The 18,119-nt window shown below is 37.0% G+C and overlaps 1 protein-coding gene across 4 annotated transcripts in view; it reads left to right on the top strand.

The window, feature by feature from the left end:
* Positions 1 to 18,119, top strand: part of BRWD3 (bromodomain and WD repeat domain containing 3) — a 219,772-nt gene that overhangs the window by 56,800 nt on the left and 144,853 nt on the right. For 2 of the 4 annotated variants that reach the window (XM_026480138.4, XM_026480137.4), the window contains exons 7-11: positions 6,487 to 6,647; positions 9,138 to 9,359; positions 13,521 to 13,621; positions 14,136 to 14,206; positions 15,377 to 15,477. In XM_026480138.4, coding sequence (XP_026335923.1) covers positions 6,487 to 6,647; positions 9,138 to 9,359; positions 13,521 to 13,621; positions 14,136 to 14,206; positions 15,377 to 15,477 — 656 coding nt within the window. Of the gene's footprint in view, positions 1 to 4,360; positions 5,730 to 6,486; positions 6,648 to 9,137; positions 9,360 to 13,520; positions 13,622 to 14,135; positions 14,207 to 15,376; positions 15,478 to 18,119 lie in introns of those variants that run through there. The other 2 variants (XM_044377544.3, XM_057312749.1) reach the window with 2 other exon arrangements.

The following is an 18,119-nucleotide window of genomic DNA, read 5'->3' as shown; positions in this document are numbered from 1 at the left end:
GTATTTTTATCTATATGTCTCTTTATTCTGGTTAAGAGTTGCCTTGTGTATCTTGCTGCTCCCCTGTTGGGGGCATATATATTTATAATTGTCATATCCACTTGTTGAATACTTCCTTTAAGAATAATATAGTGCCCTTCTGCATCTCTAACTATAGTCTGTAGTTTAAAATCCAATTTATCTGATATGAGAATTGCTACCCCAGCTTTCTTTTGAGGTCCATTTGCGTGAAAGATGGTACTCCATCCCCTTACTCTCAGTCTGAATGCATCTTTGGGTTCGAAATGAGTCTCTTGTAGACAGCAAATGGATGGGTCATTTCTTTTTATCCAATCTGCAACCCTGTGGCGTTTGAAACCAGAATTTAAACCATTAATGTTCAGGCTGAGTACTGAGAGATATGCTTTTAATTCTGCCATGTTGTCAGTAAAGTCTTTGTTTGTATTGGCTGTGACTTTCTGTTTTGTATCACTCTTGGGGCCTTTTTACTTTTATAGAACCCCCCGTAATACCTCCTGTAGGGCTGGTTTCGTGGTTACGAAATTGGCTAGTGACTGTCGATTCTGAAATGTCTTTATTTCTCCATCAATTCTGAATGACAGCCTTGCTGGATAAAGGATCCTTGGCTGCATGTTTTTCTCTGAAAGAGCTTTAAAAATGCTCCCCCAACCCTTTCTCTCATTCCAGGTCTGTGTAGACAGGTCTGATGTAATTCTGATGCCTTTGCCTTGGTACGTGAGAAATTTCTTTGCCCTGGCCGCTTTCAATACTGTATCCTTGGATCTCATATTTGCGAGTTGCACTATGACGTGACGTGGTGTAGGTCTGTCATGGTTGAGCTTGGGAGGGGTCCTCTCTGCCTCTTGGACACGAATTTTTGTTTCCCTTGCTAGATTAGGGAAGTTTTCAGCTACAATTTGTTCAAATATCTCTTCTAGACCTCTGTTTTTCTCCACCCCCTCGGGGATGCCGATGATTCTAACATTGGATCGTTTCGTTGAGTCAGTAATCTCCCGTAGCCAACATTCGTGGGCGTGGATTTTTTTAAGACCATCTTCTATTTTTAATTTTTCCTCTATTAACCCATCCTCCAATTCACTAACCCTTTCCTCCGCTTCCGTGACCCTGGCCGTCAGAGCCTCTAGTTTTGCCTGCATTTGGCTCATAGAATTTTTAATTTCTGTCAAATTCGCTCTCATTTCCTCCCTTAGGGATTGTATATTCTCAGTAATATTTTCCTGAATACTTTTTTCAAGTCTACTCATTATCTTGACCATTGTTACTCTGAATTCCATTTCTGATAATTTGGTTACATCCATATCCGTTACTTCTGTGGCAGAGGCCCCTGACTCACTGTCCTTTCTTTGCTGGGGGGGGCTTCTCCTTCTTGTCATTCTGATGAAGAGAGGTTGCGGGGTTTCCAGAGCCCAAAATTATTGACTGGGTCCCAGGCCGTGCCCCTTGTTTTATAGGGATCTTAGAGATGTGGGCTTCTTCTTTAAAGATTTTATTTATTTACTTATCTGAGAGAGGGAGACAGACAGCAAGAACGAAACAGAAGCAGGGGAGTGAGAGAGGAAGAAGCAGGCTCCCAGCGGAGGAGCCCGATGAGGGACTCCTTTCCGGAACGCTGGGATCACGCCCTAAGCTGAAGGCAGGCGCTCAATGACTGCGCCACCCAGGCGCCTGGGTTGTGGGCTTCTTGATTTTTCAGCCTGCCTTCTGTGTTCTGGGGGAGGGGCCTGCCGCGCCGATACTCAGGCAACCCTGTTTGGGTAGAGTCTCCGTGCCCCTGCGAGGGAGGATGGGGATGGGCACTCTCTGAGCCGGTATTTCCAGGCTTTTGTTCTCTGGCGGCTTTCCCTGGCGGCCGGCTATGCCTCTTCTGAGGGTCAGAGCAGCAGCGGCTGCATTGTCGCAGAACAGAGGGATTGCAGCCCGTTCTCCACTGATGTTCTGGCCACTTTAACTCTGTTACTGTTGGTGCTGCTCAACCCTGCGGCGTCCCGGGATGTGCGCACCAACTCGGCGACCCTGCCCTCACTTCCAGGGCCGGCGCGTCTCTGTCCTTTGTGTTTCTAATGCCGCCAGCCACCGGCCGCCCCGTCTCTGTCCTTTGTGTTTCTAATGCCGCCAGCCACCGGCCGCCCCGCGCGTTCCCGGGTCTCCCGGTCTCAGTCTATGCCCGGTGAGCACACCGGAGTTTCGTGAGAAGCCTGGTGGCGCGCGCACCCGGTTCAGGGTCTCAGTCTGCTGTTTCGCGGGTGCCGACCGCGAGTCCGCCCGCTCCCCCGTGCAGGTGGCCCGCCAGCCGCCAGCCGCCAGCCGCCCCGCGCGCGCTCCGGGAGTTCCCGGTCTCAGTCTGGATCCCGTGAGCACACCGGGATTCCGGTGTTCCGGGAGATGCCTGGTGGCGCGCGCGTTCACGGCTCACCGGTCTCAGTCCGCTCTCTCGCGGGTACCCTCTGTGTGTCTTCCCGCTCCCCCGTGCAGGTGGCTGCCGCTTCCCGGCGCCCAAACACGGCGGCTCCCTCCCCCTTCCGTTTATCTTCCGATATCCGTGCACGGTTTACAGCTCCCCTCTTGGTACCTCAATACTCAGCGCTGGAGATGTTCATTTGTAGAGATCCAGATGCATCATCCTGCGTCTCAGGCTGATTCCGTGGTTATTTAGGCTGGTCTGGTACCTATCCAGCTCGACTCAGGGGACCGGCTGAAAAAGGGGTCCCCTACTCCTCCGCCATCTTAACTCCCCTCCCGAGGATAATGTTTCTGATAAAGTGCTCAAAAATGCTTAAAGATTCAAGTTAGAACAAGATAAGACTTACTGTATGTTTTAAATTTATTAAGTCATAGAGAGCAGTGAACAGCTATCAATGGAATAATTACTTTTTCTTCAAAACCTAGTTTGTTGACCACCTACTTTGAGCTAAGCACTATGACAGACACTGGAAATACAGCTTATAAATAAATCAAACAAGATCCCCATTCTCACGGAATTTACATTCCACTGAACAAAGCTTTCATCATTTACCCAATTTCATAAGAAAAGCAAAAAGCAGCAGCAATACTAAAAAACACTGGTTAAATGGACAATGCATGCAAAAAAGAGTGTTGACAGAACTCCTTAGTGTATATAGAACCGAAGGCCTGTTGATATTAAATGACTGAGAAAAATGTATAAATGTTATCATCTCAGGTGCTAGATGAATAAACAAAAAATCACAGATTGGAAGGAAGGAATATTTGATGCTGCTGCTGTCAAATATACAATGTACCTTATATTAGAATTTTTTTGAATAGCTATTAGCAATAACTAGGAAGATCCCAATAGAAAAGTTGTGTTTAAGATAAAAATGTATTGTTAAGTGTATTACGTGAAATTTTAAAAATTTACCTATACTTTGATCACAAAGCAGTTGGTTTCATTTCTCTTGTTTCTTTTTAGTCTTTATTATATGTGTATGCATATTTTTCCATAATTTAAATCGTAGTATACTCATAAGGTTGCATTTTATATTTTTTTGCTTTGTAGTTCCTAAATTTTCCTACAGTGCTGCAGTTTTATATTTTAATTATTAATTCTTATAGAATAGTCCATCACATATTCTGTAATTTAATTAACCATTCCCCTGTTGTTGGACCTAGGTTATTTATCATTCTTTGGTATTATAAGTAGTACTTCATTAAACATTTGTACATGTAACTCATTTTTGCTAATGAGTTGTGTCACTAGGATAGATTCCTAAGGGTTGGGCAATGGGCGTGTGTATTTTCATGACTCTCGAAGTGTATTGCCAAAATTATTTTCCAAGTGGATCATGTCACTTTATGGTGTATCTAGATATGTAGGCGTATACCAGTTTCAAGTAGTAATTGCTGGCCTTAGGTTTTAGAGTTTTTAAAATGCTAATTTATTAGATATAGTATTGTATTTCATTATTTTCATTTAAATTTCTTTTGATAGTTGGCAAAATAGTTAAATATATTCTGTGATTCAGTTTATTTGTATTTCTTATATTGTGACTTATCTGTTAATTTCCTTTATTCATCTGTTAGATCTTAGTGGTATTTTTTTAAAGATTTTATTTATTTATTAGAGAGAGAGAGCAGAGCGAGAAAGAGAGCATGAGCAAGGGGTGGTCAGAGGGAGAGGGAGAAACAGGCTCCCTGCTGAGCCAGGAGCCAGATGTGGGACTCTGTTTCAGGACTCTGGGATCATGACCTGAGCCAAAGGCAGACACTTAACTAACTGAGCTGCCTAGGCGCCCCCTTAGTGGTTATTCTCATAGATGGTTAGTTTTATATGTGTTTTAAAATATTAAGATTTTGTCATATTTGTTGCACATACTTTCCATTTTTCTTTTTCAATTAATAGTTTTCTTTGTAAAGGAGTCTTAAAAAGTAAAAGCTAATTTGTATAGACTATAAAGATGCATAAGGTTTTCAGTCATTGTTCCTGATTTAACAGTTTTGGCGTGATATACTAATGGGATGTCTTAGTGGGATCAAGAATATTTTGTTTATATACTTGGTTTTATTCCTTTGGCCTTCAAAAAACACAGATATTTGCTAGAGGAATGATTGGATTTCTGGTGGCTTTTTATCTCTCCCCTGTGTCTTTCACTACTTCTTTTTCTTCATGTCTCTGCTTTTCTTCTTAGAATTGTTTTTCTGATTATTTTTCTTCCTATTGATACTGTTTTTTGTTTTTATACTTTAAGCAGTGGTTTTTAACTGGGGACAGTTGTTGCATTTTTTGTATTTGTTTATTACCACCAGGAGACATTTGGCAATATCTAGAGATATTTTTCCTTGTCACAGCTTCGTGGTGGTAGGGTTCTACTAAAATCTAGTGGGTAGAGACCAGGGAAGCTGCTAAATACTTTTCAGTAGACAGCCCCACACAGTGAAGGCTCATCAAGCCCAAAGTGCCAGTATGTCTGAGGCTGAAAAACCCTGTCTTACAGTAATACACCTTTTCTTCTATCTACTTGAAAAGTATGGATAGAAAAAAGCAAAGCAGAAGTGATGGTTGATTGTTTCAAGGAGCTAAGAGCAGTAAGAAATGTTTGACTAGTGAAGGATGATTGCTAAGTCCCAAAGTTACAGTGTCTGCTCTTTCCATCTGAGAGTTGTGAAAATTTCTAGAGGTTGGATTGGGGAGCATGTGCCAAAAAGAAGTCCTCTGAGCTGGCGGTAGTGATGCTTGTGGGTTTTCTACCATTATTTACTCAGCATTTCACAGTGTTCTATAAATACTCAGATCTCTGTTGTGTTCTTATGATTTGCGTTCAAAGTCTCATTGGTTTTGCTATCCATCATTCATTTTTTTTGTCATTTTGTCAATTTAAAATGGCCAGTGGATCTACCTTTGCCTGAAAAAAAAAAGACTCCATTGCTTTTAAGATTGAGATGTGTAAAGGTTTCATATTTTTTATTGTGGCATGGTTCTAATTGTTCTAATCGAGCTACAAACTCATTCTTGCCTTAATTTTGACTTACTTCAACATAAAGCTGTTATCATTTGTACTATATTATTTATGCACTATGATAAAATGTTGCCTTGCCTCAAGGTGACTTTGCACTTATAAGGATCTTATGTTTTGATTAAAATATAATGTATGGGATGTTAAATATTTTCAGTGTATAAGGGAAGACTGGAGGAATTTCACAGAGCAAGTGGGTGCTTGTAAATCCTTACATGGGGACTAAGATCTCCATTTTAGGTAAGTGAGAAGAATCCAGGTGGCATTTGGAAGAGAACTGGTCAGACTTATGCTTTATTCTGTTTGTTTTTTTTAAAAATTAATAATGCAAAGCAAAAAGAACTATAATGACTTTATATAGGAGATGCAGTTTCAAAAATTCATTGGTAATTAGTGGGAGAATCTACTGATTCAGAAACCAAAAAGCAGAGAACCTATAGACAAACCTAGAGAGGATTGTTTGTTACTGAAAACTTAATGTATTATCATAGCTTCCTTTCTTTTTTCACTGTAAAATTCTATTACTCTTGAAAGTTTAGAGACAGCTGCAAAAGGAGTGGATAGATTTGAGTAGGTAGGATAGGAGTTCGTAAAATTCCCTATGTAACTTTTAAAATGTATTATATTTAATCAAATGTAGTCTCTATTCTAAAATTCCTTCATGTTATGGTAAGATTTACCTATATATTTAAAGTGACAGTGTCTTTGACTACAGTTTTACCAAGAAAGGTAAAACGAGAATGTACCTGAGAAACCATAGTAAGGCAAACAGAAAATCAGATTGTGGGATTTAAAAGAAGAGTATTCTTCGTGCTTTGCTGTAGTAAACTTGCATTCATAAAATCATGAAATGTGTAATGGAATTTAGACTTGTCACAGGGTAAAATTGCTATGGTGTGTGTACCCTATTTTATCTCATCTTAATATTTATGATTTAACTTCATGTAGTAGGTTTTGCTTTTAGGTTTTAAGGAATCTTCTATTTTATGTTTTTCAGTGAATATCACCTCTGCCAGGCAATTAACTGGATGCAGTCGCTTCAGCCATATTTTCCCTTCATCTGCTTACCAGCACATTAAGATGCATAAGAGAATTCTGGGGCACTTGTCATCTGTCTACTGTGTAGCATTTGACCGAAGTGGGAGAAGAATTTTTACAGTGAGTTTAAAATTAATGATAGTGTAGCATATTTGAGATTTACTACAATTGAAGGTAGGCTTCATGGCATAGAATTATACTTCATAAGCGATTCATCCTTCTTAGACACATGAATGCAAGAAAAGACGAGTACAAAGATGAGTAAAAAGATGAGTTTACAAACTGAGAGTTGCTGGAGGGGTGGTGGGTGGGCGGATGAATAATTGGGTGAGGGGCATTAAGGAGTGTGCACTTGATATAATGAGCACTGGGTGTTATATGCAACTGATGAATCACTAAATTCTACCCCTGAAACTAATAATACATTATATGTTAACTAATCTGAATTTAAATAAAATCTGAAAAGGGGAAAAATAAGAAAAATAAAAATTATGTAACTTAAAAAAAGAACTTGAAAATCTTTTCTCATCTATATAAATAAATGGGTGAACTATAAGATCCTCTCTGTTTTGGAAATCTAATTTAAAAAATTAAATCTTAAGAAGGCCTTATATTCCAGAGGTGGTTAATTTATGTGAAACAAGTTTATCTACTCCATTTCATTTCATTTCATTTCATTTTAGCAAACATTTATTAAAATGAATTTTCCATTTGTCACTTAGTGCAATTGGTGCCCATTCTGCTTAATTAAAATGATTATGTCATTCTTATGATTGAATAATTGTACTACACAGTTAGTAACCAAATTACAGTTATTGTGTATATCTTTCTTTTATTTCAGTACTAATTATTTTTTTAAAGATTTCGTTTATGTATTTGAGAGAGAGAGAGAGAGCGCACGTGCAAGCGAGCAGGGGGGAGGGGCAGAGGGAGAAGCAGACTCCCTGCTGAGTAGGGAGCCCATCTCAGGGCTCAGTCAGAGGACACTGGGATCATGACCTGAGCCAAAGGCAGATGCTTGACTGACTGAGCCACCCAGGTGCCACAGTACTAATTATTTTTAATTTTTTTTTTTTGGTTTGTTACTGTTTTTGCTAATTTTTTTTTTCACACCGGGTTTGGACTTATGACCCTGCGATTAAGACCTCAGCTGAGATCAAGAGTTAGACACTTAACTGACTGAAACACTCAGGTGCCCTTAAATCTGGGTTTTTTGTTTTTATTTAAATTCTAGTTAGTTAACATACAGTGTAATATTAGTTTCAGGTGTACAATATAGTGATTCAGCACTTCCCTAAAACACTTGGTGCTCCTCACAAGAAGTGCACTCCTTAATTCCCATCACCTGTTTTACCTATCCCCCTACCTACCTCCCCTCTGGTAACCATCAGTTTGTTCTCTATAGTTATACGTCTGTTTCTTGGTTTGCCTCCCTTTCTCCTTTTTTTCCCCCTTTGCTCATTTGTTTTGTTTCTTAAATTCCACATATGAGTGAAATCATACTGTATTTGTCTTTCTCAGCTTATTTTGCTTAGCATTTTATTAACCAGATCATATCATGGGCTTCTGAGTACAAAATTGTAGCATGCTAATATTTATAAGAAAGGGTTTAGTCTCACTACTCTAGTACCAAGTTAACATAGAAGTGTAGGTACTGTCATAATTTTCTTTTTAACTTTCTATGCTATATAGTAAATGAAGTAGTTTGCATTTTGGGAAATTATGACTCCTTGTAGTTCATTAAAGATTCTTCCATTGACATTTTCATAACTCCAAATGCATCACCAAGTATTTGGATGTTAATGATCATGATGAGAATGACAATTGCCATCTTTTTATTTTTTATTTTTTTAAAGATTTTATTTATTTATTAGAGTGACAGAGAGGGAGAGAGAGCACGAGCGGGGGTGGGCAGAGGGAGAGGGAGAAGCCGACTTCTGGCTGAGCAGGGAGCCTGACCTGGGGATCCAGGCTAGATCCCAGGAGGGATCATGACGTGAGCTGAAGGCAGACACTTAACTGACTGAGCCACCCAGGCGTCCCACCATCTTTTTATAAACCAATAATTACTAACTAACTTATTTACTATATTAGAGTAGAATTGTTTTTTACTATTTTTAAAGCTCTTTTGAAATTCTCAAAAGGAAATTCAACTTAATATTTTCAGCAGAGTTTATTAACAAACTCTCAAGTTTACTGAGAAATGCATACAGAATTTAGGTGAAATTTTTAAGTATTTGTAGAAAAAGTATTCAAGTAATTATGATAAAAGGCTGTCAGGCATAAGGAAAGAAATAATGGCAGATACATTTAATGCCAAATCACTTAAAAGTGAGTTATAAATATTTTGAGTTGTCAGGATTGGTAGTTTTGGGGAATTCTTCACAAATGTTGTTGTCAGTTTAGATAATGCTTTGTCAGTGCTGTCATTTGGAGCTCATTTATATTTCTTCCTGATCCATATTATATGGACCGAGGAGATTAGAAAGTAAAGGCTCAGAAGTAACAATAAAAATCCCCCTTTGTCATTTTGGCTTTTTTTTTTTCCTGGAGGGGGCTGGTGGTGCAAATTTTGCTTCATTGGGAATCTGTCCTTTTGTGTTACTATAGGGTTCAGATGACTGTTTGGTGAAAATTTGGGCAACAGATGATGGACGTCTCCTTGCTACACTTCGAGGCCACTCTGCTGAAATTTCTGACATGGCTGTTAACTATGAAAACACTCTTATTGCTGCAGGCAGCTGTGATAAGGTTGTGAGAGTGTGGTGTCTTCGAACTTGTGCACCAGTTGCGGTCCTTCAGGGACATTCAGCTTCTATTACTTCCATACAGGTAAGAAAAATGAAAAGATATCACTAACATATGTAATGAGGATGAGAATTCTCTCAGTTTTTGTTATTTTGTGTGGATATTATTATAAAGAATGGCAACAGAAAAATGTTGATCTCTAAGGGCTTTGTCCCTACCCTGCTCTGGTATTTTTTAAAATTCCTTTTTCATATAAATTTATTGTTTCCGAGATAATCCAAAAATCATTGAAAAAGTTTTCCAAATATAGTGTAAGACATTTATCTCACTAGTATTTGTGAAGAGAGGAGAAGACCTATAAATGCTGTAAGGAAGCAACACTAATACCTGTTAGTCGGGTTGTAAACAGGTTCTAACTTGAATATTGGCATACTTTGTGTTAATATTTAATGCAAGATGTTTGTCAGTCGGGTTGTGTGTGTGTGTGTGTGTGTGTGTGTGTGTGTATGTGTGTGTGGTTTAATGTTAAAGAAAATTTTATTCTTAGTTTCAGTGATTTCCTATTTCAACTTGATGTTTGACATAAAATACATTGACTTCTTTTAAATTTTTGTTCATAGAGTGTTTTTACTAAATGTTGATAGTGAAAATCCTTGATACCCCCAAAAAACCTTTTATTTAAGAAAACTAAGCTGAACTTGTCTTCTTCTTTGCGTTGAGAGCAAAACAGGAATCCTGAAACTGTGTTTTACACTTGGGTCAAGGAGACCACTTTTGTGAATGATATAATTACTCACATTTGCTTTTCTTTGTTCTTTAGTCACTAAAAAGTATGCCAGTGTGTTATTTAATATAAAATCACCTGTTTATGAGGATCTAGCAAGAATTATGTTTAATGTATATTGGATTTTAAAAATTTTGTATCAAATTTTTGATCAGTTGAAATTATTTCATGGATTTTGTTTTAGGAGATTATTAGTTATTTGTATTCCCACCATCTTATCTGACAGATTATTTCTAGGATTTGGAAATAACTCTCATAATAACATAAAAAATAACTGCTTATATTGAAAAATATTTATGATACTGTTTGGCTCTTTCATAGTTTCATGTTCTAATTTCTATCTCATTTTGTTTACATGTGGGAACTCCCTAAAGATCCGTGGATCTCTATCACATTCTTTCCCTTAGTAATCTCATTAAGTCTCATGGCTTTGGAGTCATCTGTAGGCTGATGATTTTCAAACTTATATTTTCATCGCTGATGATTTTCAAACTTATATTTTCATCTTGGGACCTTTCTTTTAGTTCCATACTTGTATGTTCAAGTACCCACTTGGTATCATCACATGAATGTCCTGAATCTCAAACTCAACATATTCAAAATTGAACTTTGGTCTTCCTTCCTCAAATCTACTTTTCCTAGAGCTTTCTTCAACTAAACAAATGGCAATTTTATACTTTCAGTTGCTCAGAGTAGTCATCTCTGACTTTTTTTTCTTTCTCTTATATCTTATATCTAACTTGTTAGTATATCATGTTGGCTCTACCCTCTGAATAAATTCAGAATCTGACAAATTATCATGACCTTAATCATTACTATTCCGTTTCAAACCATTATCATCTGTAACCTAGATTACTGAAACAGACTTCTAACTGATCTTCCTGCTTCCCTTCCCTCTTTCTTGCCCCAGTCTAACCTCTGCATAGCAGGCTGAGTGATTTTTTTTAAATAATTTTTTTGTTATATTAGTCACCATAGTATGGTATTGGTATGTTCTCGTTTTTTTTATTTTAATGTTTTTTTTATTATATTATGTTAGTCACCATACAGTACATCCCCAGTTTTTGATGTAATGTTCCATGATTCATTATTTGCATATAACACCCAGTGCACCATGCAATGGGTGCCCTCCTTAATACCCATCACTGGCCTATCCCAATCCCCCCCCCCGAAGCCCTCAGGCTGAGTGATTTTCGAATGGAAGTTAAATCATGTCATTGGTACTCAGAACCTTCAGTAGCTCCCAAATTCAGAGTTAAAGTTGAAGTCTAAATGACCCACATTGTAAGGTCTATATTCTTAGCCCCTTGCTCTCTTTGACCTCATCTTCTACTACTTGTTTCCTGTTTTTATTTTGCTTTAGCTGCTACCCTCTCTGCTTTTTTAGATCACTCTAGCTACGATCCTGCCTTTGCTCTTTCTGTTTCATGTCTCTGGAGTGGTCTTCCTTGGATAGTCACATGGCTTATTCTTTCCCTTTCCAACCACCTCTTGCAAATGTGTCTTTCTCAGGGAGACTTTCTCTGACCACTTTACCATTCTAAAATTTTAAGTTGTTCCCTGCACCAGCACTCTTTATCTCCTCTTAATGTGATTTAGCATGCATTCTATGTTACTTATTCATTGCTAATTAATTGTCTCTCTTAACATCATGGTGTTTTATCTTTTCAGATTCTTTTTATAAGCAAAATTGAGATAAAATGGTATGACTTTAATAGTGGTTGCCTCTGGGCAGTGGGATTATAAGTAGCTTTTATTGTTTTTCTATATTTACTAAATTTTCTTTAATAATTATATATTTATATTAAGAAATGCACATATAAGTGTTTTTATTTTTATAATCTCTAATGATTTATTATTTAAAAACAATTCAATTAGACTACGTTAATGGGCCACAACCCCTTTGTGACTGATGAATTTATTTAAATATAATGGTGATAATAAAGGTTCTAGTGTTTCTTCAAACTTAATAAAATGATACTATTTTATATTTAATTTATTCATATAAATCAGACATCAGCAAATTTACAGATCAGATAGTAAATATTTTAGGATTTGCAGGCCATATGGTCTCTGTCACACCTACTTAACTCTGCATTCCAGTGCAAAAGCAGCCACAGGAAGTGTAAGGTGAATTTGTTCCAATAAAACTTTATTTACAGAAATACGCAGGAAGCTGGACTTGGCATGTGGATTGTAGTTTGCAGACTCCTCCTATAAATTGTGGATCAAGTTTTCCAATGCAACCTTCTCTATCTGAAAAAGGAAAATATAGGCATGCTACCTGAGTACTGGTTTCTTCACTATGTATCAACTACTAATGGATAACATTAATTGATAATTTTTTATTTAAACTCTGTAGTCTTTGTAGAAGTTATGTGTTTCCAATCAAGAAAACTAGATAAATGACTTCTAATCTGTGATGATCATTTTCTTTAGCTCTGAGGTCAAAATTTATTCAAACCCTATGCATCTGGATCCTTAATATTCATCTTAGTGGTATTGATTATCTCTATTTGGGATTTTTAAAACTCATGGCATGCAGAGACCCTGGTTTGATTTTCAACTTTTTCCTGTACCTCAGGCATCAGGAACCCAAAGGCTCTTCCCTTATCTGTGATTCTTTTCTGAGGATGTATAAAATACTGAGTTAGAGCCTGAGAATCCTACATGATAAAGGCTGTCCATGGTTCATCTAGGGTATTAATTATCCTTTTAATTGGCAACTTAAGTATATTTTTTAATCTGTTTTTTCCACAATTATATAATGATTTGACCTATTTTACTTATTCTGTTAAAACAAATGAAAAGGGTTTAAATTTAAAAAGAACAAAATTTATATCATATGTCATTGAAGCTGGAGTTTAAAGTAAAACATGAAGACCAAAATATTTAGATATTAACTTCCTAAGCATTGATTTTAGATTGGTTCTTGATGCCCTGCTCATATGAACAATAAAAATTCCACAGTTGTTGCTGTATAAGCATATATTTAGCAGATTTGTAATGGTTTAACTAGTAACCACCTTATGATTTTTTTCTCCATTAAAAGTAATGAGATAGTAATCTTGAAGTGTGATATTCAGTAATTTAAAAATAATTTTTTAGTAATTTTTGAAGATTTTACTTTTAAGTAATTTCTACACTCATAACCCTGAAATCAGGAGTTGCGTGCTCTATTGACTGAGCCACCCAGGCACCCCTAAAAATAATTATTTTTAGGACTAATATGTTTTATCCTAAATTTGATGACTGACTTTTTTTTTCTACAATTGCTTGCTATTTTAAATTTTTGTAAGGTATTCATTAATCTAGGAAATTTAACTGATTTCTTGAAAGTGAAATTCTTAATTGAATTTATTTAAAGTATTTTTTAAATGATTATAATTTTAGAACATGCTGTGTTTAAAATAAGTTTGAACATGAAAGCTTTCTATTTGAATTAGAATTTTTTTTTTTAGTTTTGTCCATCAACTAAAGGCACAACCAGATACCTCACTTCTACTGGTGCTGATGGAACAATCTGTTTCTGGCAATGGCATGTAAAAACAATGAAGTTTAGGTAAGTTTAGAATTGGGTTAGAAATTTTGTGCAAAATCAAGTATGTTTATTTTTCTTTATGACCTTGAGAAATTCTTAATAGTGCATGTATTTAAGTACATAAATATACGTGTGTGTGTGTGTATCATCTATACCTACTTCAATTAGATGTTATAGATTTTAGAATAAAATTTTTATGAAACCAATGTTGAAGAGACTAACTTATACACAAAATTTTTGTAGAGAGTATTTGTTTCATTTATTATTCTGGTAAGAAGACTTTGAACTTCTCTTAATTGTAGTAAGTTATGTGGTAATTTTGTAAAGTTATAATAATAATACTGGTATCTTAAACTATATTTGCAAGGTTTAATGCATTTTTAACCCTAATGATGGGAATAATACTTATCGACTACTTCAGTTGTGTGTTTTTTATAATATTGATGTTAAATCTGTCAATATCCAGCAGTGTGCAAAGATTCTTGCATGTTAAATGAACATGATGGAAAATAAAAATATCTTACTTTTCCCTTAGAGATCGCCCAGTGAAGTTTACTGAGAGATCCAGACCTGGAGTTCAGATATCTTGTTCATCTTTCAGTTCTGGTATGTGTAAATATTGAAAGTTTCAAGTACCCAATATATTAAATGATCGAGTTGTAAAAGATATATGTTTAATTTTGTGGAGAAAAAAATGTATGTTTGTTAATAGAAACACACCAAAAATGTGAACCATATGATGTAATAGATGGACCTTTGTGGACTTTAATTAACATGTAATAGCTTTTGAATTTTTTTAAATTTTCTAATATGTTTTTATATAAATCAGAATTTGGTTGGTAAAAAGTACAGCTCTTTCCCAATACACATACAGTTCAACATTATAATCCTGCCCTGACATTACAGAAAATATATACTGTGGTTCCATTTAGAAGACACTTTTACAGTATGTAATTGGTGCTTTTCTACTGCTAAGAATCATATGCTAGCTGACCTTTTCTTTTATTGTGGTAAAATATAACAAAATTTACTATTTTTTTAAAAAAGATTTATTTGAGAGAGAGAGCGCGCACATGCACCCATGCGCACAGTGAGTTGGGGGAGGGACAGAGGGAGAGAATCTCAGGCAAACTCCATGTGGGGCTCAATCTCAGGACCTGCAGATCGTGACCTGAGCTGAAACCAAGAGTCGGACACTCAAGCGACTAAGCCACCCAGCCACCCCTAAAATTTACTATTTTAATAACCATTTTTAGGTGAGTAGTTTTGTGACATTAAGTATATTCATTAAGTATATTGTTTTAGATATATTACCACCATCCATCTCTAGAATTTTTTCATAATCCTAAAAGTGGTTGAGTTTTTACATTACACCATGATGGCCACTATAAAGAGAATTGCAGCTATAGGTCATTTTATAAATAATTTTGGAGCATTATGATTTTGCATAAAATATAAAGAATTCCTCAAGGCTCTGTTCTTTAATGTTTATTTTTCAAAGGCCTGTGTTTAGTGTGTAGTTGTTGGATTTTTGTTGGGTGAATGGTATAATTGTCCTTTAAATATTTTTCTTGAATTTTACCTATTTTTCTCAGAAGTTTTATGTCTTTAATTATTAGATAATAACCTGTGTTATCTTTAATGATTAGAAGATACCTGTCTTTAATGATTAGAAGATAACCTCTTATTAATATAAGGTAGCATGTAACTAAGAAGGCAAAGTGTTTTTAAAGTTCCTTGGTAAAATGTTTGCTTGTTTGTTTTTTAATCTTCCAGGTGGTATGTTCATTACAACAGGTAGCACTGACCATGTGATTAGAATATATTATTTGGGTTCTGAGATCCCTGAGAAAATTGCTGAATTAGAATCACATACGGTAAGAGCAAAATGAGAAACTTAAATATGTTTCTTTCTTTTTTAATATCTCTGGAAAGTTGGTTTTATTTCTTCTTTTCTAATATGTACCTTAATTTAATATATATTGGTGCTGAAATCTATATGGTAAGATATCTCAGTAATATTGAAGATCAGTGTGAAATTCTGGATTTAGTATGGCTGTAGTATTTAAAACAAGTTCTATTTGATTACATAGAAAGAAACCACATTATAGTAATAATTAATGAAAAGCCTCTTTGAGCCTGCTGTATTCAATTAATTATATGAGCTGTTTGTTACTTTAAAATCTACATGCTTTTTAAAGATTTTGTTTTTTTATTTAAAAGAGAGAGAGCATGAGCAGGGGGAGGGGCAGGCAGAGGGAGAGGGAGAAGCAGGCTCCCCGCTGAGCAGGGCACCTGATGCGGGGCTTGATTCCAGGACTCTGGGATCATATCATGACCTGAGCTGAAGGCAGATGCTTAACCGACTGAGCCACCCAGGCGCCCCAAAATCTACATGCTTTTTAAAAGACACATTGAAAAATGGTGGCATGGAAGGATCCTGAAATCACCTCCTCCTGTGAACATGACAAATCTACAGCTATATATGGGACAATTCCCTCTGAAAAGGACCTGAAAGCTAGCTAAACAGTGCCTCTACCACAAAAGATGAAAGGGCCACATTGAGATGGGTAGGAGAGGTAGAGATGTGGTCCTTCAAAAAACTCCACCCCAGGAGCAGCAACCCACAGTTGGGAGTAATCTCATAATATGGAACTTGTTCTTGAGGAGGAAGGTATCTAATGTCCCACATCAGGCACCCCAACCCTTGGGACCGGAACTAGAGAAACGAGCCCCCAGGGTATCTGGCTACGAGAGCCAGGGGGGTTTACTTCTAAGAGAACTGTAGGGAATGAAAAATACACTCTTAAAAGTGTCCTGCACAGACTCACTTGCCATGGGACCCAGCTCAGAAGCAACAGTTTGCAAGGCACCTAGACTCTATGTGAAGGAGACTTATTTGCTAATCTTAAAACATCTGCTGGAGAGGCAAGAACCTGTTGGGACTCTCTCCAGGGGAAGAGGTAGGCACCATTTTTGCATTCTCCTGCCTTGTTGGTCATGGTGTAAATGGGTGCTATGTGGAACCCCTCCTTTAAGTCTTTAAGTTGGCTAGCTTCAGTGGGAGTACCATACCCATGCACACTGCAGCTGTGGCCTATCCCACCACAGCCAGGTGGGCTGAGTACCCCATACCCATATCACATTCACAGCCTGCTTACCATAGCTGGTGGGCATGCACAGCCCACACAGGATACCCCTTGACCACCTGGCTCTAGTGGCCCGGGGTATTGTGTTCCTGGACCCAATGGGTTTGAAGCAGTTAGACAGCTTCTGGCAGGCTACCATAGCCAGGGCACTGCACAACCAGAAGACTGAAACACTCCCATTCTTGATGTGAATAATTCCTATTATTTTTGTTGTGGGAGCAGGTCACACATCCAGAGGCTACAGAAGGGCTCTCAGGGAACATGGGCAGGGATTCACCATATTAGCACCCTCACTTGACCTCATCATAGCTTGCTGATACCTCACAGAAAGGAGGTTATACACGTGTCTAAAGCTATGATTTTTGCAACTATTGCCTGGGGACACCTCTGGAACTGGTCTGGAAGTCAACAGGGTTTATGCTTGTGGACCCAAAGACTGTATATTTGCATATCTTAAGAAGATACTGCTTGATAATCTGTCTTACAATTAGCCTGGAAGTAGGCACTGTCTGAGAGCCCTCCTTTTGGAACAGTGGCAGGTCTTGGCATACCTTCAACAACTGAGACTTATCAAGAACAAATTGTGCTACTTATAGACAATCTCAGAGGTCTGAGAAACAACCAAAAGCTAGGGCACAGTTGAGCTGATAAGGTTTATCTCCAATGCAAGGCCACACTATACAATTTCATTTATATGTGGAATTTAAAAAGTAAAACAAAGTAAAACAAATGAACAAAAAGCAAGAAGCCGACCCATAAATGCAGAGAAAAACTTGTGATTGCCAGAGGGGAGGGAAGTGGGGGAATTGGCAAAATGGATGAAAGGGAATGAGAGATACAGGTTTCCAATTATCGGATAAATAAGTCATAGGGGTAAAAAGTACCAAGTAGGGAATATAGTCAATCATATTGTAATAGCATTGTATGGTGACAGATGGTAGCTACACTTGTGGTGAACATAGTATAATGTATAAACTTGTCAAATCACTATGTTGTACACCTGAAATTAATATAACATTATGTGTCAACTATAATTAAAAAAATTTTTTTAAGGAGGAGAGGTAGCTATTTTACCTAATGCATAGAAACAAACATGGAGTCAAGCAAAATGAGGAGACAGGTATATGTTCGTGATGAAAGAACAAGAGAAAACCTCAGAAAAAGACCTTAATGAAATGGAAATAAGTAATCTACCTGATAAAGAATTCAAAGTAATGGTCGTAAATATGCTTACCAAACTCAGGAGAAGAATGGATGAACACAGTGAAAACTTCAACAGAGAGATATAAACCACAAGAAAGTAACAAAGAGAAGTTGCAAAGCTGAAGAATCCAATGGGTGAAGTGATAAATATACCTAGGTGGTTCAGT

Source organism: Ursus arctos, chromosome X (assembly GCF_023065955.2).
Source record: "Ursus arctos isolate Adak ecotype North America chromosome X, UrsArc2.0, whole genome shotgun sequence".
Lineage (NCBI taxonomy): Eukaryota > Metazoa > Chordata > Mammalia > Carnivora > Ursidae > Ursus > Ursus arctos.
The sequence above is the reverse complement of the archived record's forward strand: the minus strand, read 5'-3'. Positions and strand labels throughout refer to the sequence as shown.